This window comes from Lissotriton helveticus, chromosome 3_1 (assembly GCF_964261635.1).
Source record: "Lissotriton helveticus chromosome 3_1, aLisHel1.1, whole genome shotgun sequence".
Classification (NCBI taxonomy): Eukaryota; Metazoa; Chordata; class Amphibia; order Caudata; family Salamandridae; genus Lissotriton; species Lissotriton helveticus.
In genome coordinates, this window is record NC_136061.1 from 1,184,787,842 (window position 1) to 1,184,813,343 (window position 25,502).

The window sequence follows — 25,502 nt, forward strand, 5'->3', positions numbered from 1 at the left end:
GAAGGTTGGCACTGGAGGGGAGAAATGTGTCTCTGGTCTGCAGAATCCATTTTGTGCCTTCGGGGGCTAGAAGGTTGGCACCCGGAACACTGAGAGCTTAACGGAGGGCTCATCCAGTGCTTGGGATCATACCTCCCACACCGTTTACAGTGTGGGGGTTATGAGTCCAACATGTTGGATACCACATATGATAAGATTCGTTGCAGCCATTTGCAAGATGGTCATCGTGTAATTACGCGGTGCCCCTCTATATAGTATATGGCTGCTTCACTGACAACCCGGGAGAATGGACTCCTTAGGCTGCAGGGGTGTCCTGCTCATTCAGGGGCACCCTCTCACTTAGAACCAAGCACCCTGCTTTCAGGATTGCTAAGGCCTGCTATAGGGGTGACTTATAAGTTTTAAGTGCAGTGAGCCTTAGATATAGGAAATCTACATCTTAAGTAAATGGTGCAAGCACCAACTTACACAGGCTGCAGTGGCAGGCCTGTAGTTCCCTTTTTACATGGTTTCCCCTGGGTGGCATATTGCAGGCTTCAGCCCATGGGAGACCTCTGGGGTACCTATGCCCTGGGTACCTTAGTACCATATACTAAGGTCTTGAAAGGGTACCCCAGTATCCAATCTGGGATTGTACCTAGTTACTAACAGAATACTTTTGGGAGAAAGCAGATAGACCGGGGTCCTGATTAGCTGGATCCCAGTATGACTAGTCAAAAACATCATCACATCAAGCAAAAAGTAAGGGTAACCATAGAAACAGATCCTACTTTCCTACACTGCCCATCTGTCGAGGTTGGGAATACCAGCTATCTCATAACTCAATGATTGGTTGTTTAGGGCAGGCCTGCCTCAAAAAGCTGTGAACTACCTCCCGATGACAGCTGACCTGTTGACATCCCTGGGGTTTTCCATCAGCATGCCGAAGTCACACCTAACTCCTTCACAAAGTCTCCCTTTCATTTGATCCATCCTGGACTTAGTACAGTTTAAATCCTTCTCTCAACGAGTTCAGCGTATTCAGGCTATGACCCCATTGTTTCAACTCTTGACCTGGGTCTCAGTGAGAGCAATTCTGAGGTTTCCTGGCTCGTTGTTCTCCTGCATCATGTTAGTGGACCACACCAGGTGGTGCATGTGGGCTCCGCAGTGGGATCTGAAGTCTCAGTAGGCTCAGCACAAGAGAACCTTTCAGATGTCATTCAGGTGCCTGAGAAGACTGAAAAACCAGCAGTGGTGTTTGCTGAACCACAATTGGGCTGCTGCCTGATTCCTCTCCCTACCCCATCCAGAGCTCACTGTCCACATGGATGAATCAATGCTGGGTTGGAGAGGCCATCAGAAATAGGATGGGGATTCAAGATGTCTGGTCTCTCACAGAAATATGCCTTCACATCGACCTATTGCAATTGGGGGTGGTTTGCTTGGTACTAAAGCTTTCATCATGTACATCAACTGCTGCAAGTACTTACAGACAACACCACCGCCATGTGACAATACAAAAAGCAGGGTAAGCAGAGTAGGGTAGGGTAATGCGTACTGTACCAGAAAACTCTATGCCGCTGGAACTGGCTAAACTATCATGGCATCTTCATAGTCTTACAATAGCTGGCATGATCTTTAAATGCTAGGGCAGACAACAATTGTTGCCTAGCGGGTCACACATGGTGGCTACACTCAGAGGTGGCACAGGGCATCTTCCATCAATGGGGACAACCTTGTATAGATCTTTTTACCACCTCCGATAATGCAGATTTCCCAGATTCTTGCAAGTTGTATTTCCCAATATAGCTCTCACTCAGAGATGCTTCTCTGTCAGAATGGGGCTCATGACTCCTGTACACCTTCCCAACTCTACCTCTCCTGCCCCAAGTTCAGACAGATTAGGAATGAAGAGGCCCAAGTCATCCTAGGTGCTCCAGATTTTGCCAAGGGATTGCGCTACTCAGAGCTTTTGTCCTTTTACATCTGTCCTCCGATCTGGCTGCCTCTTTGGGAGGATTGTCTGTTGTAGCAGTACGACAGAGTCCTGCACCCAAGTTGGCATAACTTACACTTCGATGCTTAGAAATTGTGAGGTGACATTTTACCTGTTGTTCTGGCAGCCATGCATTCATCCTCCAAACCCATTTATGTGGTTCACATGGAGAAGTATGTTGTGTGATGTTCTTTTAGGTATATCCAGCCCTTACAAGGCCGGTTATCTGGCGTTCTTCTTTTTTCTTTTCAATAGCCCAGCAAGTCCTTCCTGTGGCCACAGTTCAGGGTTATTTATCAGCCTTGTCAGTTTTTTCATGGTTTAATCCTGCATTTTCTGGTCTGTCACTCTGAAGACAACCCACCTGGGAAGCTACTGCTTTGGTTTCTATTCATAAGGTGAGGAATCTGTGGTTAGAAGTATCCATCTGAAGCACAAGTTACCTTCTGTAGCTCACTTTCTGGCATTTACTCCGTCTAACAACAGATTCTTCACTGAAACCACCCTCCTTCATGCTCCGTGAAATTGAGTCCTTTGGTCCTCACTAAAGATATTTAATTTAGAGATCTGAACGCTGGCACAATTGATTATTGAAGGCGCCACATCCCACAGCAAGGATGGATGTCAGAAATAATCAGACATCGACACGTGGTGGTAGCTGTTCTGGATGGACCTGATGTAGAGCTGCACAAAATCATTTACTGGTCTAAGGGAATTCACAAGTTAAAGAATCCGAAGTTAGATAGAGAATTGTCTAGAAAGAGCTTTACAGAAGCTAACTACCTTGTTCTTTTCTTGCTCTCCTTAACTGCGTGTCCATCGTTATGGGTAAAACTCCCCTGTAGGTTTTACTTTAAGAGACCACCTACTGATATTCATTGCAATATGTGGTCAAATAATGTATTTTGGAGCCTGTCTCCTCCAGTTGGCATTTCAGTACAGTAGCAGGTGCACTTGTACTTTTATTCACCTCAACATTCTGGGTGTTGAATTTCTTTTGCCCATGTGGAAGAGTTCTGTGATAATTCATCTTCAATAACCTGGAAGTACCATGTTCAGAAAATGACTATTAAACATAAGCAACTTACAAGTGCTATTTTGAGGGAACAGCAGGCATTGTGTCCTAAGTCTGTTGCCCCAGTTCTGGAAATCTATGAGGCTACAGCTGTGAGATCTGCTCTCAGCTGAGGCCTGTGCAGGTAATAGCGGTAGTGGGTTGAGGGTGGGAGCGGGGGGGATTTCAACAGACGACCATGAGGGAAAATACATTATTTATTTAAATTTCACTCCTGGTAGTCTGTCGAAAATCCCCCCCCCCCCAATCCGGCCCCACCTCCCCACCATTCTTACCTGCAGGGGGCGCGGCTGTCTGCTCTATATGGAGTGGAACAGTGGGAATTTTTTTACCTTTCAGGACTATAGAGGAGTTAAAATAATTTTCTGAATTGCATTGCTAACCTCCCATCACGTACACCGACACTCCCCATGCTCCTTGATATGGGTAGGAAACTTATTGGAAGTATAGCAAGACAGTGTCCACTCCTATATTGGAGAAGAGTGTGTACTACACCAGAACTCGCTCAGTACGCCTTAGACGTACAGAATGCCATTAACTCCGATACCTATTGCTGCAAAGTGTCATGGCTTACTAATATGAAAAAACTCTGGTTTTCTTTGGGTTGGACAGACTTGTGTCTATCTCCATCTTCAGGTCTGTTCCCTACCAAAGCAGGAATGAAGAGGCACTATTGGGATTGGGCAGGGTCCTTTTGGAAAATATTTCATGAAATTGAAGGTACCACGTTGTCAAGGGAGTTTCTAGATTTCAAATGTGATAGGTCCTTAGGACTCTTTTGGTACATTATTACGGTCCCTTTAGAGAGGAAACTGTATTTTCAATTTAGAACTGGGACTATACCTTCTTTATGCATTTACATGTTGATGGAGGGATAACAATATATTGCTATGCATAGCCTGTAAAAGTTCGAACAAAACTGTTCCCCATGTCCTATTTGTATGATAGAACCCGAAAATTATGGATCAAACCGCTGTGTCGACATTTGGGAACAGGAAGACATCTAGTTGCACTAGGAATTTAAAGAACTGACACTCGTCCTTTGATTGTATCTTCTGCTGTAGCACATTTTTGGGACGCATGTTAGTAATTGGGAGACTTGCGATCTTGTTCCAACTTAATTGTACACTAGATCTAGTTTGTATTTCTCAATTTCGGTTCGGTTGTCTATGGCTCTGCTGAGTTTTGTGCTAAGCGTTTGTATTATATTGTATATATATATATTCATTTAATTTTCCTCCAGGGACTTATTATATATATAATTTGCATTATTTATACGTTTATGGCATTTTATGCCGAAATAAAGTTCTTTGAGAAAAAGCTTCCACACGACTGACTCCTTCTCAGAACTAGTGGATGGTGTTGGCACCAAAATTATATCATCAACCTGGGATGGTGTTGTGGACATAGGCCCAAATCTTCTAATGGCTGATCGCTGGTTCTCCTCAGCTTCTCTAGATTCTGTGATAGATCTGGATTTTATTTTTCTCCAGGTGTATCTGCGACAGTGCAATGGCAAATTTTATTCTGGAAGTTTGTTCCTGTTTATTTCCATAGGATGTGGGCTTGTTTTAACTATTATTTACTTTCTAGCCAATTAAATGTTTGCTTTGATTTTGTTTGATCTCCCATACGGTACCACAGTACTCATGTGGGACCCATTGAGCCACTGACAGTGTTGTGTCACTCCAATGGGGCTTTTACTTCTTTTTGTGCAGGTCCCTTTTGTCGTGCACAGCAGGGGTTGGTTGTAGGGCCTGGCCACCAGACAGTCTGTATATTTAACACGCCCAAACATTCTCCCCAGCTCCGTATTGTACACAACCTTTGGCTACACACCTTTTGAGGTTACCCTTAGTGCCTTGCCTCCAGCAAGGCCCTTCACCCAGCCCTCTACAGGCTGCCAAGATCCAACTGTGCACGGACTTCGGCTTCTCACACCCATCGCACCCCAAAAGTGGGCAACACCTCTGCTGCACACAGCCTTTGGGTTGGCAGCAGAGTTGGCATCTGCCCTGGTGATGCACACAAGCATTTCTACCCCACTTGCAGCACCTTTCTCAGGTTTGTAAATGTTATTTCAATCTAAAGCTTTTTTTATAACATTTTTTGGGACTGTGGTATTCCAGTTGAACCCACGTTAATAGTTTCTAAGGTCCCCCTCCAGGTCCCACAGAAGTACAGCAGTAGCGATTGTACTTTAAAAAACAGTTACCTGCTGCTCCTAAACAAGGGTCGACCTCACTGTCCACAGTGAGGGGGGCTCTGGACATGGCCTAACCTGCAAGCCACCTTGCATCCAGCCCACCCACACACTAACCCCCTGCATGTGGCCAACCCCCATTGCACACGGTGTTCGGCTGTGCATAGCAGGAAGTTGACCACAGTGCCAGCCCTCAGACTAGGCCCTGCACCCAACACTACCTTTTATACCCCTCCAGAAGGTGGTAACCCCCCTGTGCATAATAGAGGTTGGCCACTAGGCCTAGATTCCGGAAAGGCCCTGCACCCACCCCTACCCTTTAGGCAGCTAAACCCCACAGCATACGGTTTTCTACCATGAGCAGTGGGGCTGGCAGTGAGGCCAGGTCTCAGGCCAGGCCATTCACCCAGCCCCCATGCCAACACTCATTGTGCATTGCCTTTGGCTGTGCACAACAGGGAGTTTGATGCGGGGCCTGACCTCACACCCCCGTCCCAACCCACAGGTGGCACTCCCTCTCTCAGCACGGCAATTAGGCTGTGCACAGTATAGGTTGGCCACAGGTCCTGGATTACCAATTCCCCGAGAGCACCCATCCCTCTGTGTAATCCAAAACCTCCACAGATGCACAACCCACATTTAATTATTATTTTTGCATTTTTCATGAATATCACAGGATTACCAAGATACCTTGCAGAAGGTACAACGTTGTTTTTTTTATTTTGTGCCTGGAATGGGTCATTCCATGCCCCAAAGCACATTTTAAAAAAAATTGTAGGACACTGGAACTGAGTCCATGAGTCCTGTAATGCAATGCAAAAAAAATTTCTCTGTGTTGTGGTCAGACAACGATATTATTCGGTGCCGTTGGACAGCGACTGCTCCCTTGGCACCAAGAGGGTTGACAGGAGAAAAAGTACCCTTGGCTAAACAGAGGGCCCGGTTTTTAGGTCTCGCCTACGCAGCACTCATGCTCTGCATAGGAGGAGACCTTTAGTAATCGATTCAGTTTTTGGGCCAAAAACGTGCCCGCATTGCATTGCTTTCAATGGTAACACGTGCACGTTTGGCGATTCCCTTGTGGGAGCGAGCTCTGAAACCATCTGTTTGTAATTAACAGATGGTTCCTGCTCGCTCCCGCAAGGGAAACAGGTCCTGGCCCCTCTTTTCTCCCCTCCCCTTGCTGTCTCCTCCTCATTGAACTTTTTTTTTCTTTCAGCGCGAGGCGCACATGCTTGTTTTTGTAGGTCCTAAAAGCACATTTTTGTGAGAATATTCCAGACTGTAGTAGATGAGAGCAGATTTAGAGCGCAGCCCCTTTAGAGTCTTGACGTATAGGAATATAGAGGGGGATAGTAGGCCATTACTTTTTGTGCAACTTTCAATATATTTTTAGCTACTCTTTCTACACCCTTTTCAAACCACTCAAAACGCTTCTTCAATACAAAAACCAAAAAAAACACTTTACTCCTGATTCTTGCGCACCTGAAGGCTCCGGCGACATGGATTACCATGAGCGTGTCCTGCTTTACCTATCTCCCTCTCTGGTAGTCATAATAATCTAATGCGATTAAAACGTTCCTTCTGAGACAACAAAAGCACGTCATTCAAGGTAGAGAAAGAAATAAACGATCACTGACCTCGGCGATCGTCTGGAACCCTGTGGAAGCCCTGGGTGCGGGGACGAACAGGAAGGCCTGCTCCATCACCCCGGCAACTCACCCATCAACCGGAAGTGGTCATTGGTACTAGCTCCCGCTCTCAGGGCATGGGAGTGAATGTAGGGACGGCTTTGGCACAGTGGCGTGATGAAACATGAGGAGCCCCCCCCTGCAAAGTGCATGGAGGGGGCCCCCCATGCTCTGACCTTGGTCAGGAGCTCTCAGGCTAGGAATGGGCTGAGAATCCATAGCAGCCTTGGTGCGGGTGCAGCTCAGTCTTTCATTCTTCAGGGGTCGCTACACTCTGCCTGTATAAGGCAAGTTATTGTTCCATGTGTTTGTGGGCAGGTTTCTGTTGGTGCACAGGTACTGCTTGTGTTTGCCTGCTCATGGCATCAGTGCAGCTCAGCCTTTTATCCTTCAGGTGTCTGTTGCACGCTCCTACATTGGTGTACAGACCCTGCTTGTGTTTACCTGCTCATAGTGCGGGTGCACTTGTCACACCAGCCCTGTCACTCACGGACGGACGTGGGCGCATATCGGTGACAGAGCAGCGGATGTGGGGTGCGTGAGGGCAGCACATGCCCGCGGAAGGAGTGGGGGGTGTACAGGGCATGGCCTTATCTGTCCGCCCTAAGGCCACAGCCTCTCACCCATGTCCAATCGAAAATCTCTGCACATAATTTAAAAAGGTTCAGAGGTATCAGCATGTAAAGATAATGCTTCCCAAAGCCTCATTTACTTCCCATGGGTGCCCATGGGTGTCATGGCTTTTGCTTTTATAAGGTCCCAAAGGCAAGACCTATTGGCTATGCCAATGCTTGTTTAAAATTTATAGCACAGCGAGATTCCCTAAGGAGTGCCGCTGGATCAACCGTCCTGTTTTTTATCCCATTCAAGTCCAACCGGAGGACCTCTTTAAAACTTAAGTTTTCGAAAATGGCTGAACAAATTTACACCAAAAGCTTGCGGACTAAGTAAAGTTCAAACGTTTTACCAAATGTGGTGTTAATCCATTCTGCTGTTTTTTCAGTATCTGAGTAAAGTTCCCCAACAGAATTAGCATGATAAATCAATGTTTTGGGGCCATCCCTTTTTCTGTGTGTTTTTTTGGGGGTTTCATATAGATTCATAAAACAGTGCTATAACTACACCTACACATTGGCAACACACATACACCACCACCCCTGGGGCAGTAACCAATAAGTAGTTATACTTAGGGACACACACACCCCCCAAGGCAGTCACCACTAGTTAGTTATAGTTAGGGCCATGTTTCCATAGGAAAAGCATTTTTTGGTTTGCTAATAATTTTGGCTCCCTTTTACAAATCTTCACGAAACTTTAAGGGAAGTAAAAATTTCTCCTCCTCAGCTCCTTCCTGGAATTAACCTTTTTTTAGGAATGTTTTGTGAAGATACATCACACAGTGTCAAAGTTATCAGTTAATAAACCAAAAACCACTCTTCTTATGGTAACTATGCCCTCTCTATAACTACACAGTCACACATATAGGTATACATATCTATTAAAAAAAAGTTTTTTAGACGATCATATTTTTTAGTAGCCTATAAAAAAGCTGAATAAATTGAATTTCTTTTTCATTTAATTATTTTTGGAAAATAAGTCAATTGTTAATATAAAAGCCACTAGACCCTTCTCAAGGTTGCTCGTTTAACGTTACACAATACAAGATTACTTCCACTGCACAGCAAGATATTTTTCACTCTTGTAGAACCCTGCCAACCTGAAAAATGTATGCAGATTTTTTTTCCCTACAAGTTTACCTTTTGTAGAACTTTTCAGTGAAAAGTGGCATTATGGTTCAAAGAGCTCTGTTTTCTTCAAACTGTACCTTATGCAGAATCACTTTTCTTTGTGTTACATTTCAAAACATAACAATATCTATCTATCTACCTATCTGTCTATTTATCTATATATCTTTATATCATATATGACATATCATATGTGGTTGTGAATATCAGACTTGTCATATAGACATTGAAATCAAAATAAACATAGAACTTCATGAACATCCCAAAAGAAAATCACTCACAGTGTTGGTGGTGGAGATTAGGAGTGACTCTTGGTAGATAGGATAGGGAAAGTATTAATTTATAGTTTTGGTGAGTCATTAGGATTGGAAGTCCACAAGGATAGGCCTAGGAGGGCTTAGAGTAATTGGTTTATTCTGCTCTACTTGAGTGGATTTTTGGCAGATGATCATAGAAATTAGAGCTACTGCTGAATAGTAATGACTGTGGTCTCTATAAAAGCAGAAGATGGTACCATCAAGTTGCAGACTGCCGACATTATGCAGGAATTACCGACTACTACACAAAGATGTACAATTTAGAAGCAGCCCATAGTGGGGCTGACATTAACCAGTTTCTGGAGTGAGGTACATTGGCCTGGATAGAGAGCGCTGAAATGTACACTCTCTGGCACCGCTCACACTCACAGAAGTATGAGGGGCTATCAGAACATCAAAGAATAACAACGTGCCTGGAGGCGATGGCCTCATGGGTGAATTTGATAAAAAAAATACATTGATGAGCACGCCCAGTCTTGCTGGCAGTACATAAAGATGCATTAGCCACCAGGTGCCTCCCGCCAATAATAAGGGAAGCTGTGGTGACAACTCTTCTAAAGTCAGGTAAATTTTCCGAACGATGTGAGTCATACCACATACAGTCATTAATAAATATTGACAATAAAGAAATAGCCAAAATAGCGACAGTAAGATTAATGCCCCGCTGCATAGATTAATATTGTTGGACAAATCGGGGTTTATCCCTGGTAGGTCAACAGCAGACAACCTGAGAATCCTGTTCGCCATCACACACTCAAAAAGAAAAAACAGACAATAGGGCAGCCAAAGTGTTCTTAGATGCGGCGAAAGGCCTTTAATTCCATTTAATTGGCCATTCCTTTTTACCATGCTGGAAAAGATAAGATTAGGACGAGACTAGTAAAATCGGTCAGGGTACAATATAACCAGCTGACAGCTAGGATAAAAGTGAATGGTGCACTATCGGAAAAAATCCATGTCCACTATCCCTGATAATGTTTGCATTTGCGATGGAGCCCCTAGCAAGTATTCTGCAAGAATATCCCAGCGAGGGGGGCATTAGGTTCAGCAGGCATAGAATAGTCTTGTCACTCCATGCAAATGATATCCTACTATTGGTCAAGAGCCGAAAGACACCCTGAAGCAAATCACATGGCAAATAATACAATATGGGAGGTGTTTGGGGCTAACAATCACCTGCGGCAAGTCACTGATGGTCCCGTTGACTGTGTCTGCTAAGGCTGCGACTCTAGAATGCCTGTTCATTTGGAGTGAAGAACCAACTAGATATCTGGGCATACAATTCTGGGACAAGTCAATGATGGTCCATTTGATCATGTCCACTAAGGCTATGACATTAGAATACCTGTTAATTTGGAGTGAAGAACCAACTAGATATCTGGGCATATAATGCTGAGACAAGTCAAAGATGGTCCAGTTGACCACGTCCACTAAGGATATGACATTAGAATACCTGTTAATGTGGAGTGAAGAACCAACTAGATATCTGGGCATATAATGCCATCAAGATGTAGATACACTACACCATGCCAACTATGTGGTATGTATATATAGACTGACTGCAAACATAGATAAATGGAACAAACTGCCAGTATCTATGGATAGTAGGATAGGCATAATGAAAATGATAATCATCCCACAGGTGTTTTACCTTTTTCAGAGTTTGCCTCTCCTACTGACCCATCAGTTCATCCACACATTGAACTTATTAATGGTGAAACTAGCTTGGGCTGGGTAGACGGCCTGAGTTTACTGGAAGACTATGCAACTGTCATATTCTTCTTGGAAGGGTTTGCAGCACCAAACTTTGAAATCTATTATTTTATTGCCCAAGCACAACATGCACACCATTGGACAAATTACATATGACAAGCACCACACTAGGAGATGGAAAACGGGTTAGCAGATCCAATACCTCTAAATACAGAGCTTATGAAGCCACTAACTAGACTCACTAGAGAAATAAGTACTGAGAAGTGTAAAGTATGGGCATGATTGAGACTGGCAAAACTAATGGGGGTGGAGGAGGCATACTCCCCGATGATGCCACCGTTAGATAGTCCTCTCCTCCAGGTGACATTCGAGGCAGCTGGTATAAAGTGTTTGATTAATAGACAACTCCAGACTGTAGGAACCTGTTCATGGATAGGGTCTTTCTCACATTACAGGATTACCAGGAAATAAGTTCAAAGACCGCATCGGACATATATCTATATCATTGACTATACCTCTTAGTACTGGAGTGATATCGGAGACACCCAGCAGAACCAAAGCACTGGAAGTTGGTGACACTCATGCACTCAAAGGTACCCCGCTAGGTTCTATGTCACAGAAATACAGTAGATACTTAGAACTGAAAGCCAAACTAGGATAAGACACAAATGGACCAAGGACTTAGGACAAAGCCTCTCAGACGACGTATGGATGTACTGTTGCTCCCAAGTACAAAGCGTGTTAGCAAATGGTAGACGTTGAGTAGTACATTTTATATTCTTATATAGGGTGTTTCACACCCCGCTGAGCATGCAGAGCCAGGGACTCACAACTGACACATGGTGTCAAAGAATACCACACTGGAGTTTCTCCATTAAGGATGGAAGTGTCCAGCTATAAATAGATACTGGGGTGAAATCTTTGAGAAACTAAACATTATGATAGGAGACAACCTTGTCCCAACACCATTGCTAGCATTGCTGGAATGGGTACTTGCCCCAACACCATTGCTAGCATTGCTGGGATGGGTACTGAATATTCCTAAAAACCATAGAAAGTTCACAGCACTGGCAAAGCTACTGGCGAAGTGGTGAGTGGCAATGTGCTGTGGCAGGGATAGGGAATCTAAAAGTGAAGACTGGGTGAAGGATCTAGTATAGTGTAACACACAGTCAGATATACTGTGAGCTGCTACCACAACAGTCAAACAGAGAATCGGGCAGCAATAGTGATGCGATGCCAACATAGATGAGATTTCCAGGAAAATGTGAACACTTTTGTCTCTTCCAGGGAGTGTGTGGGGGAATAATCTCTTGATGTGATAATATATGATGACCTGTTGATAGACGATCTTGCTTGAATTTGAGGAGCATGCATATGTAACTGATTGTACACAGCGTTGTACAATGCTATGTATGGAATCCAAAATGAAAATAAATACATTAAAAATAAATAAATAAATAAATGTTTAGTAATGTACATGATATTTATTCTTTATATGTAAGCAAAAGTATGAAGTATTTCAAGATTGCCCTTACTTCTCCTATGCTTTTAGGAAATTGGGACTATTCTGGGACCAGAGGATCACTTGTGGAGTAGTGAACAGGTGCATCTGGTTCTCTTTAGCCCTAATGGGATCTTTGGAATTATTCTCTCTAGCACACAGATGCTTGAAGCTTTGATATCAGGTAAGGTGCGGAGAGCTTTACATGTGTGTATGTTCGTTGGGAAAAAGGGGATGACCTCATACGTACTGATGTACACTTAACTGAATTTGTAAATGCACCTTTTTAAAGTACATCATTGTTGTAATATGAACAGAGTGTAATAAGTGGTAGTCCATGGAGGAAGGAGTCTGAAGCACCCTGATGTCGTAAAATCCATAATATGGTGCTGAACTTTTATAATGATGCTGTCATTGATCAGTTATGTAATTTGTTCCTTCCAGTACAGCAGAACTGGAACTGTGAAAAGCCCACGGTCATTGAACTACTCTCAAACCTGTAACTTGCGTTGTGCTGATTAATTTACCTCTAATAGACTCATTATCATTGGGCTGCTGTAACCTAACTTCTCTTTCAAGAAAACGTGGTTTGATAGGGTGCTTGAGTGATGTTTGTGGGAGCACTTTCTCTAAAATGATCTCCACTGATACCTTAGCGATCTCTATAAACAAGGTGGGTACACCTCCAGGACAGCAAACCCCCCACAGTAATCTAGATGAGGTAATTGGTCTAGCATTCTGCCTGGACGTCTCCTATTGGGGTACTGGCAAAATGTATTTGCCTTTGGTTGGTTGCCTTCTGTGAATACAGAGATGAGCTAAAACATGTTAAGACTGATTCAGGAATGCCCATCAATTACTCCTTCCCAGATGAATTGTCTCCCCAGACATAGGCCCAGGCTCCCTGTAGCATTAGAAGTAGAGTTGCACCTAACCGTTTATTCCTCCAAAGGCAAAAAAGCACCTGAAGTAACTTGTGTTTCAGTTGGTAAACGAGACAACCTAGTAGTCTGGGTTGGATTTCTCCCTTATGGGCGTGGCTAAACATGATTTGATCATGGATGCCCAGTTTTGTGACGGCACACTACGCTACAAATAAAAGAATTACTAGTTGCTAAAATACATGTATGCCTTCCCATCTATCATTCTTTTGCGGTCTACTGAATATCCATTATCCACAAATCACAGATATGAGATCCTTTGTGAAATGCGAATTCAACATGAAGCACTATAGAAAATCTCTCTATGGATTATGTGGCAAAGGACATATTTAAAGGTTACACAGGATTGCAGTTGTGACCACTGTCACAAACTTCAAAGGCTAAGCCTGTATTTTATTTACTTATTGAAAATATATGGGTATTTATTTGTTTATGCTTACTGCAGTTCGTTTTTAGGTCTCACCTGGGCCAGTGCATGCGTTACTCTGGCAAGACATTTAGTAAGCAGCTTTCCTAAGTGCTACCAAAGCGGCCACCAGCTTGCGGTCAGGCGCACAAGCGCACACTCCACGCTCCGCCTCTCCAAAAACTGCTGCGCGCGCATCCCTCATTTTCTTTAACTTACGCACCGTAAAGCGCGGATGCCACGATATAGCAAAAGTAAAGAAATAGATGTTTTTTTCTATTTCTTTACTTTTGCTATAATCGCGGTACCGGCGCTTTACTTTTAACATTAAAAGTAAAGTGCGGGTGCCGCAATTATAGCAAAAGTAAACAAAATAGAAAAAAACACCTATTTCTTTACTTTTGCTATAATTGTGGCACCCGAGCCTTACTTAGCGAAGCGCGAGTGCTGCGATTATAGCAAAAGTTAAGAAATAGAAAAAAACATCTATTTCTTTACTTTTGCTATAATCGCGGCACCCGCGCTTCACTTTTAATGTTAAAAGTAAAGCGGTATTTGTACTATGTATTTTATGTCCCTTGTTCCAGTTTGTAGCTAGCTTATGTACTACTATGTATTATATATATTTGCCCAGCTTTTATTTAGCTTTTGCTTGTTGGCAGGTAGTTTTTTTCTGATTGATTTCAGTCGCATTGAGTTCACATTCAACAAGTAAACCAGGTTTTCTTGTTTTGAACCGCTGCTCTTTTTCTTGATTTTCTAAAATGATTTAGACTTTCCTTTATTGTGAATCCATAGTGTTGAAAATATTAATGTTCGGAAAAATGTTTAAAGTGCACTATACCTGTTTGTTTACTGAGTAATATCAAGTTATCAGCTTTCCACAATTAGACAGCTCCTGCTTTTTTCTCATACACATTCCATTCCTTAGACTGAAAATGTGGCACCTGCTACTTTCGATGTTTTGTAGAACTCTGGAGGTCTTCCCTCCAAGAAACTTATGTGGTCTGCTTAGGCTGATATCTAGTAGCTGGAGATGACTTAGCCTTATCCACAGTCTTTTCCATGTTCCTGGTTTCGACCTTCTTGTATGCATCATTAATTAAGGCAGTGAAGCCACTGATTTCAAAGCAAAGTTATCCAACCACTCCAAGTTCTATTGCACTGTATGCCTAATTCAGTAGTAATCCTATCTTATGTTGAGAAACACAACGTCTTGTTTAACTTCTCTGTCAGCCTTAAGCAGTATCTTTTTCTGAGTTGATTTGATGTGCCCTAATGGCGCTTCTTTGTTAGCTCTTGTCTTTAGTGACCTTTAGCTTTTCGCCAGCCCCAGATAATAAAAAATATTAAATAAAAATTAATAAATAGAGGGGCTTTCAGTCAGCCCTCTTCATCCAGTGATCTGTTCAGCTGTCGTTCCATTTTGCTTTTCTGACCACAGCACTGGGAAATCGGTCAGCCCACTTCAGCCATTGACTCTTTTGCCTTGTGAGTGACATTTTATATAGCTTCTTTTATTTGTTTTCATCAATAAGAAACAAATTGGATCGCAAATACGTTGTTATATTACAATAAGACAATCAATATTCTAACGGTTACATTGGTCCAAGTTACGGTGTCTCCGTGACCGTTGTACCTACAGCATTATAATTAATTGAAAGTGATCCCACTGCCGCCCAAATTTTATTATGTTTATTCGGTCATCCCCTTGATTGCTAGATCAGCTCTTTCATTCTTGACCATCCGTCCTTTGCTGTCAATCATGTAGTGTGTGCTGGAGCTCTTGCTGGCCTAGAGCACCAGTCTATATCTCTGTTAGCAAAGTGTGCGCTCATACCTATCAAAGCTCATTCACCTCTTGTGCCCCTGTCTCCTACATCCCTCTAAGCAGCATCAATTAAGGAACAAGCATTGGCGTAGCCAAAAGGTCTCACCTTTGGGACCTTATAAGTGTTTAGCAATGCAACAGTTGATGTTGTTGCACCAAGGATATTGTGCAGCAAAACTAAATACTTATAAGGTCCCAAAAGCGAGACCTATTGGCTATGCCAATGCTTGTTGTAATATGCCTCCTCTGTCTTTAACGAGATTCCTAATACACAAGACTTCTGTGACCAGCTGGCCTCTCACTTTTTAAAGATGATAGAGAAAATCTATGATTGTATTAAAATCAAATTCTGCCACCATATTCAGGTAGCTTCTACTTTCACTGCTACTACTTTAGAGGAGAAGATGCTACTAAACAGTCTCTCTGTACTGAAGGAGGTAGACATAGAGAGCCTGCTAAGTGCACGGAAATCTGGCTCACCATATGATATTTGTCCCATGAAGACTCTAAAAGCCATCTCCCTAGCGATCATTCCTGCAATTTCCAACATTTTAAGTACCATGGTGTTGTGTTGAGTTGGATGAAATTTGTAGTCAACACGCTTCTTAAAAAATGCAGTGTTGATCCAGGGGAAGTTACTAACTACAGTAACAATTATCAGTTGACAGTTATCAATGTCTTGATTTCTATCAGTTACAAAGATGTGGCACAGTGGCTTGCAGAACATTGAGAAGACCAACATCTCTTTGATAACAGTCAAATTTGATTTAGTGCTTATTAGATCTGACACTCTTGTGTGATAGTCCCCCAATGTTTTGTCTTCACCCCTCCCGTTTTGCTGAACTTGTTTTTTTTGGCTTTAGGACTCTGTGTACTTTTCAATGCTACATTTCTTGTGGCCTCTTCCTAAAACGTGGCACAATTGGTCTACATCTAACTGGCACATTTAATTTACTTGTAAGTCCCTAGCAGATGCTTCTCAATGCACTCAGGGCTTGTGAATTAAATGCTACTAGTGATCCTGCAGCACTCATTGGACCACCCACCAAAGTAGCCTTTTAGAACATGACTCATGGGGACGCGCGAGCATGCGATCCTAGATGGCCGCCGCATGAGGGTCTTGCGCGTTTTCAGCCCGTTTTTGATCTACTAATGCAGATTTTCTGTCAGAAAAGCAGTTTGGAGGAGGTTGCTGCATGGTTCCTGCTCCCTGCACAGCACTCAGGTACAGCCAGGCTCTCAGTCAAGGGGACGGAGTGAGCTTCCAGGAAAGGGCCTGGCTTGGGCCTAGCCACTCCCCCAGCCCATTTTAGCTTCTGCACCAGCCATTTACTACTAATTTTCAGTGCTTTGGCTTCTTAACACTTTATTTAGTATCTAAAAAAATATTTCTACATCTCTTTACTTCAAAATGGAAAACAATGGTTCTATCAATAATAAAAGGAGACAGCAAGTTTCCCCTCCTCCTACTAAATCTAAAGTAGTAGAGTCTTCTGAGCCTTCACTATCATTAATATTGGAAGAAACTAAGGCTCTTCGCATTAATACTGATACTATTGCTTCTGAAGTTAAAAATGTGCGCAAAGAAATGGCAAGCCTGTCAATGAAAATATCGGATAACTCAATCAAAATACAGGATAATAAAGTCATACTTGACGCTTTTACTCCACTTGTTGCAAAAATGTCACCTATGAGTTCAACATTTTTGGATTTGGAAAATCGTAATAGACAATATAATCTATGTATATTTAATTTACCTGAAGATGTTGAGGGTAATAACTGTAGATTATACATAGAAGAATTTATTGCCTGGTTTTTTACAAATTAAATTCTCAGAAAAGTTCGAAATTTATAAGGCTCACAGGATTCCCTCACATAGGAACCCTTTTCATACAAACCCGCGACAAATGATTTTTAAAGTTCTTCGACATCACCATTTGGTCTTAATCATAAAAGCGGCTTTAGAAATACCTTCCTTGATGGTAAATGGTCATTAAATATTTATTCATAAAGACTTCGCCAAAGTAACTGTTTCAATTCGCAAAGAAGTCACTGCGCTTCTCCCTCAACTACGGAGTCTAGGCACAAATATGGTCTCTTTGAACCATCGACGATGCACATTTGGAAGGATAGCTTCTCAAAATCATTTCAGCATCCAGAAGATTTGAGACATTTTCTGGACCATCAGACACAGCATTCAATGGATACTAATGACTCTGCTACATGATTTTCACCAGTTATGTATTTTCTGACACAATACTGAAATTTCTTTATAAAGGGCTCCAGCGATTCTGGTCATGCTTGTAACGCGTGTGTGCGTTTCACATTTCACATTTATGTCTTGAGTTTGTTGTTTTTTCCATGTTCTTTAATTTTTCCTCTCCTTCTTCCTTACGTGGAGCTACTTTTTTCTCATTCTCTTGATCTTTTTTTTCTACCTCTTCTTGATCTATTTTTTCCTTTCTTCTATTATGGCTAATACACATAATATTAAAGTAGTTTCATTAAATGTTAAAGGTTTCCGCCATCCATTTAAGCGTACAAAAATTATAGATTATCTAAGTAGTTGCAAAGAGGATGTTTGTTTTTTTACAAGAGACTCATATTGTTGATAATATTTTAGATTATATGAAGAAGAAATGGGTAGATGCTATTGTCTCTTCTCCTGCTAATGGTAAAAAAATGGTCTTGCTATTTTATTTGCAAAAAAACTACATTGTCAAATTTTGAGTAAAACTTCTGACAAGGATGGTAGATATATATTAGTTAAAATGAAAGTTCTTGACTCAGTTCTATTTTTATTAAATGTCTATGGCCCTACAGCGGATGACCCTGTTTTTGGACTAATCTTACAACAGAGGTTCTAAAGGTCGGTAATTCTCCTTTAATTGTTGAAGGTTATTTTAATGTTATATCTGACCCTTTATTAGATAGATTATCCCATACTAAGTTTTACCTTCTAAAGTGTATTTTGCTTTCAAATCTTTTATTCAAGCCACTAAGTTAGCTGATATTTGGAGACTACATTTTCCTACAGAAAAAAGTTTTACGTTCTTCTCTAATCCTCACAATTCCCATTCTAGAATTGATTGTTTCTTGGTTTCAGTAACTACTCCTAGCATTGGTAATATTGATATCTCAGATCATGCTATGATTTCTTTGGTTTTAAATTTGGAATCAAATTTTACTAAACGATCTAGATGGCGAATGAACACTGGTATAATTTTAAATGTGTATAATAAACCTAAACTTTTACCCGCCATTCAAAAATATTTTGTACTCAATCCTGAATGTTCTACTTCTATGGTTAATAGATGGGATACCTTCAAAGGTTATATTAGGGGTGTATCTATATCTATTATGGCCCACAAAAATAAAACCTTTCATGCCAAAGCTAAAAGCCTTCAAAAACAGATTGCAAAATTTTAACGACTTTTTATTACATCCAATAACCCTCAATATAAATTTAAGTTACAAAAACTGTGTTATGAATTGAATTCACTCCTTAGTAAACAAGTAGGTATCCAGATTTCTAATGCTAAAGCCAGATTCAGATTTAATGGCAGTAAATCCGGTAGACTATTAGCTAATTATTTACGTATAAAAAAAGATAAAACTCAAATTACTTCAATTCATGGTCCTCATGGTAACATTGCTCTTTCTCACAATGAAATTGTTAATGAATTTTTGACTTTCTATTCATTATATAATGAACCAGATTTTCAGGATGTTTCCTTAATTGACTCCTTCTTAAATTCCTGTAAGTTGCCTAAAATTTCACAATCCGATAAACTTGGACTTGATGCACCTATTACTAAAGATGAAATCTTAACAACTATAAGTTCTCTTAAAAAGAATACATCTCCTGGTCCTGATGGGATTCCAGCATAATTTTATAAAGAATTTCAATCACACCTTTTACCTTTTTTATACCAACTAGTTAAATTTTTTGGATCTACAGAAAATACCTCTGGTTCTTTTACAGAAGCTCTAATTATAGTACTTCCAAAACCAGATAAAGATCCCACTCTTGTATCTAATTATCATCCTATCAGCCAGATTCATGAAGCCAAATTGCGATCTCAATAGCTGCGAATTAGCAATTGCGATCGCAATTTGAAGAAAAGCAATTCTTTATAGTGAAAACTCTAAAATTGCGAATTCGCCAAAGAAAAATTGCGATTTCGCAAATAAATTCGCAGAATCCAGGAAGAAGGCCATTAGCGAATCGGAAATTGCGAGAAACCATGGATTCTGCAAATTAATTTGCGAAATCGCTAAATAATCGCTAGCGCTATTCAAGTAAAATCGCAAAATGCAAAAAAAATGAAATTTGCTATTAGCGACGCGCAATTTAAGGAGAACCCAAACCAGGTGGTAACCATTAAGGAAAAAAAAAAAAACTTTAACAAACTACCAGCAGGTGCAGGCCTGACCAAACACACTTAAGGATACGCAACTGGAGCATGAGGACTCTCACAATGCCAGGACTCTACATGGTGGTCAGGCGGCGAAGGCTACAGCGAGCAGCAGGGAATAGACGCAGGATCCAGGAGCGAATATTCCACCAGCGGGTCACCCTTCAGGGCCAAACTGATGAGCAAATGTACTCTAAGTACCGCCTGAATGGGGCAATGATCATCAAGCTGATCCGGGACCTAGACCCCCTGATGCAGCACCCAACAAGGAGGACCAATGCATGCCCACCCTTGTCCATGTCTTGTGCAGCCTGCACCTACTGGCCTCCAGAAGCTTCCAGGGGATAGTCGCTGTTGCAGGAGGGATATCCCAGCCCACCATGTCCCCTGCCTAAGGATTTTCCTGGAGGCAATGCTGACCCGGCTACACCACTACATCTCATTCCCGACCACCCAACAGGACTTGAATGACACCAAGCTTCAGTTCTACAACATCGCGCAATTCCCACATGTAATAGGATGCATTGAATCTACCCACATCCACATCTGTCCACCAGCACAAACGGAATACATGTACCGCAACCGCAAGTCCTACCACTCCCTCAATATCCAGATGGTGTGCAACGCCAAGACAATCATCACGGACATAGTGGCACAATATCCGGGGAGCACACATGACTCCTTCATATTCCGGCACAGCGGCATGCACACACGACTGGCCAGGGGAAACTTTGGCGAAGGACACCTACTAGGTAAGTACACATGCCCCCAAATAGTACACGGTGATCATGTATCTGCGCAGAACAGGCACTCACCCTGTGCTTCTTTCCTTCAGGTGACAGCGCCTACGGTCTCCGTGAGTACCTCCTCACCCCATACCTCAACCCTGCCACACCACAGCAACGGCGTTCCAATGCTGCACACATACGCACAAGAAATTGGATTGAGAGGACATTTGGGCTTTTGAAGAGCCGTTTCCGCATACTTCGAAAGACTGGTGGGGCCATCAAATACACGCCTGAGGTCTGCTGCCGCATCGTGGCCGTGTGTGCAATACTCCACAACATTGCTACCAAGCGCAGGATACCAGTGGAGATATCTGGCAGTGAGTCGGAAGGGGACAACCGCCCACCTCCACATGTGCGTCATGCATGCGGGGAAAATCCTGCAGAAGGACACAGGCGCCGCAACCACTTCACTATTAACTGTTTCCAGTGCACCCATTCCCCTCACACAACACTGCACTCATGCATGACAAATGTAATAATGACATGAGTTGGAGTTAAGTGAGACCATACATTTTTATTGTTAATTCACAATAATGTGGCCTTTGATTTCTTTGGTGTCACATGAGGACAGTATTGCTTCATACCTCCCCATGCAGGGGTAGAGGGCTTGCTTAGGTGTCCAGCATGGCCCTACAGACAGTGTTCAAGGTGTCACTGGCGCCTACGTCCAGATGCACCGAGTCGTCTCTCAGGGTCCTGAGGGACGGTGTTGGCCCGTGATCCTGCTGTGGGCCTGCTGCTGCGGCGGCTTTCAGGCACCAATGGCAAGGACATGCTGCTGTTGGTCGACGCGACCTCGCTGACATCGTCACCACCCCCTGGTTCACCATGGGCAGTGGACTGCATGCTGAGCACTGCTGCTGTCAGCTGTTCAAGTGACCTGGCCACATCAAGGCAACACTGTACAATTTGCCCCTGCATGGCAAGTGATCTGCGTGAAAGTTGCGATGTAGCATTGCCTACTATGTGGTTTGACCTGGTGTAGGCCGACAGGCGGGCCAGTAGTTGGCGGCGGTGGCGGGTCATGTCTTGCTGGGCTACCAGCAGCTGACTATTTTCACGGACAGCTGCGGTCATCTGTCCGACATTGTTGGAAGTCTTCTGCAGCTGAAGATGTATCGCTGCCAGGTGACGCGCCTGTGTTTGGTGTACCGTCAGCATGCGGCGTTCAATGGCCAGGCCAGGATCAGGTAGATGGAGTGCCCTTCCCGTGCCTGTTGAGGCTTGACGCTGCTGGCGCCTCAGTCTGCTGGACTGGGATCTTGCTCCGGCTGTGCGCCTAGTCTGCCCCCTAGCCGCTGGTGGTGTGGCCTGTACAACTGCTGTGGGTGTCTGTTGGGGCGGTGGCTGGACACCTGTGGCTGCAGGGGTGGCCCTGTCCACACAGGGTGGTGGTGGTGGTATCACTGCAGGTGGCTGGGATGGACCTGGTTGTTGGTCAGATTGGCCCTCACCCTCGGTGTCCTCCGGTAACTCCTCGATATGTAGGGCCTCACTGTCAGTGCTGGGTTGGTCGGCAGCACCTGTGATGTAAAAGGGTGCATGAATAATGATATGTATCTTGCACATGAGATGTTGCTACATGCATGCAGGCTTGCTTTCCCTGACTGGCTTTTGGAATTATTTTGATTTGACAGGTCTGGCTGTATTGGGCTATCTGGGGAATTATGATTACACTACAACTACCACAATGCATTGGGGCATTTCAGGTGTGCTTGGCCTGCTTTACTGGGGATGTCACATTGCTAGCTCAGGAGTCATGGGCATTGTTAGGGGACGGGGTCGCAGTCGCATGGCACTTACCTTGTGATTGTTGGCTGGGTCGGGACGAGTCCAGCTGAGTAACACCCACACAGGCTTCTGGTGTGAGGGTGTCCTCGACAAGGTCCTCCAATGGAGTGTTGGGTGTGGCAATTGGATCCCCTCCACCGGTGGCAACTCGCTTCCCAAGCCTCTCCGCAATGCGCTCCTTTGCACGACCTCTCAGGTCGTACCAGCGCTTCTTCAAGTCGTCGATTGACCGCTGGGTCACCCCGACTGCATTTACTTTTGCGCGGATGCGCAGCCAGATCCGGCGCTTGTCTGCCTCTGGCACCCTCCGGGAGTCCTTGCCGAAGAGGTGTCCATGGTCCTTACAGACCCCCTCTATGAGGTACTCAAGTTCTTGTTCAGAGAACTTTATTTTTCTCTTCCTTCCTTGGCCACTGCTCCCTGCTGCTTCCTGGGACATGTTGGTGGTATGTGTCCTGCTGGGGTGCTGCAAAATCACTGTTTTTGAGCTCTTCACAATGCTGCTTCCACTGTCTGGCTCAGTGATCTGTTTGTGGGAGGGAAAAGCCTACTTCCTGGTTGTGATGTCATCAATGGGCTCGAAATGCGACTTCCCGTTTTTGCGATCTCGCAGTTAGCGAGATCGCAAATTGCGATTTCGGTAATTGCGAAATCACAATTTCAACATGGAAAACGGGCGATTCTGCAAAATTTAAGCGATTGTGGCACAATCGCAATCGGAAATTGCGGCCGATTGCGATTCGCATTTTTCAATCGCATTTCTTCATGAATGTCATTCTGCGATTTTCAAATTGCGATTCGCTATTTTTCGCTATTTGAAATTCGCAGAATGGCACTTTGATGAATCTAAATGTTAATCCCTAATTAATCAAGATTGTAAATCATATGCTAAAATACTTGCTACTAGATTGTCCCCATATTAGATTCTATTATTCGCCCTGACCAGTCTGGTTTTATGAAGAATAGATATTCTGCTAATAATACAATAACTTTACTACATAATATTGAACAAAGTCCTACTTTAACGTTACCATCTGGAATTCTAGCCTTAGATGCTGAGAAAGCATTTGATAAAATCCATTGGCAATTTTTATTTTATACTCTATCCTCTTTTAATTTTGGAGATACTTTTATACGAAATATTTCAGCTCTTTATTTTGCCCCCACTACTCTTTTAATTATTAACCCCTTCGCTGCGGCGACAATTCCGCCGCATCGCTAGGGGGGAGGGGGGCCGAGCGGCGCTCGCATGCTTGTGACGGAACCGTTCTGTCGTTGAGCCTCGGTTGAGCTGTGCTCATGACGGAGCGGTTCCGTCATGGCCCCGCCCGCTCAATGGAACGCTCAGCGCAGGCGCGGAATTCGCGCCGCGAAGGCGCACTGAGCGGGCCATGACAGAACCACTCCGTCATGAGCACAGCTCAACCGAGGCTCATGACGGAGCGGTTCCGTCATGAGCATGGAAGGAGTTAATGGCCAAATATCAAATCAATTTTCGCTTTTTAGAGGTACAAGACAAGGATGCCCTCTTTCACCTCTCTTATTTTTAATTGCCATTGAAACTTTTCTTGCATCTATAAGAAAATGTGATAATTTTAAGGGACTCAAAATTAAGGATGTTATTGTTAAAACAATTGCTTATGCGGATGATGTGCTTTTATTTTTTAGTGACCCTATATTGTTGTTCCCCTCATTAATGTATATTATAACAAATTATTCTACAGTATCGGGATACACTTTAAACACCAACAAAACACAATTTTTTCCTTTAAAAGTTTATTGCACTCCCAATGCATGAAATTATATGGCAAAAGAATAAATTAAAATATCTTGGAATTTTATTTTCCTCATCTATAAAATGAACAATACATTTAAATTGTGATTTCATCTTAAATTATATTAAAAACAATACATCTAAATGGGCATCACTACATCTTTCATGGTGGGGTAGAATGGATTCCATTAAAATGACTATTGCTCCCAAAATCTTTTATACTCTTGTCATGCTCCCTACACAATTTCCATTAAAGTTTTATAAAGCTATTGATAAATTGTTATCAAATTTTTTATGGAATAACAAAGCTCCTGGTTTCAGTTATAAAAACTTAAGAATACCTTAACGTAATGCTGGATTTGGTATCCCAGACTTTTTTCTTTACCATAAAGCTTTTATTTTAAAACAAAGTTCATTATAGTTTAATCACTCTTTTTTTACAAGATCCTCCTGCATGGTTATGTATTGAGAAAACATTAGTAAGTCAATTTCCATTGCCTACTTTGATGACTATGTCTACCAAGGCTACATTGTTTCAAAAATCAGTTATTATTAAATCTGCTAAAATGTTGTTTAATGATCTTGATTTAATTTTTCTCGTTCCCATGAATAATACTGATGACTTATCCTTATGGTATAGTTGTGTTATTAAACTGAACAGAAGTATTACTTTCTGGTCTTCATGAATTAAAGCTGGCATTTTTATCTCAAAGATGTTTATTCCAATAATACCTTTATCTCTTTTGAAAAGTTACAAGAACAATTAGGTTTACACAACTCTGACCTTATTAAATATCTATATCTCTGCAATACAATCTTAGATTCCTTTCCAAATGCTTTTCCTTCTAATGTTACAGCTGATTTCTCACTTTACATTCAAACGGTCAATAGTTCACCTCATGGGGTTTCCATCCTATATAAAAAATTATCAGATACTTTAGGTAGCAATTTAGAGATGATCTCCAATTTTTGGAACAAAGAACTTTCACTTTCTTTATCTATTGAGAGGTGGAAGGATATTTGGCTTAGTAGTATATCTAGTTGGCTACCTGTTTCAATTTACCAAACCAATTACTATATCCTATACAATCGTTTATGGACTCCCTCACATTTATTTAAGGCTAACCTTCTTCCCTTTGCAGATTGTTGGCATTGTAAATTACATCCTGGTACATTACAACATATGCTGTTTGATTGTCCTTTGGTTTTAAAATTTTGGTTTGAAGTTTGGGATATCATAACAAAACTTTTCAAGCTTCATACTGATATTTCTTATCAATAAGTAAATCTGCTATTATATCTAAAGATCTACTTGATTTTGAACGTA

General features: G+C 42.5%; 1 protein-coding gene across 1 annotated transcript in view; it reads left to right on the forward strand.

The window, feature by feature from the left end:
* The window catches only part of LOC144824222 (uncharacterized), a 652,050-nt gene that overhangs the window by 609,743 nt on the left and 16,805 nt on the right, over positions 1–25,502 (forward strand). The window contains exon 27 of the mRNA XM_078683370.1: positions 12,278–12,410. Within this exon, the coding sequence (XP_078539496.1) occupies positions 12,278–12,410 (133 nt within the window). The remainder of the gene's footprint in view (positions 1–12,277; positions 12,411–25,502) is intronic.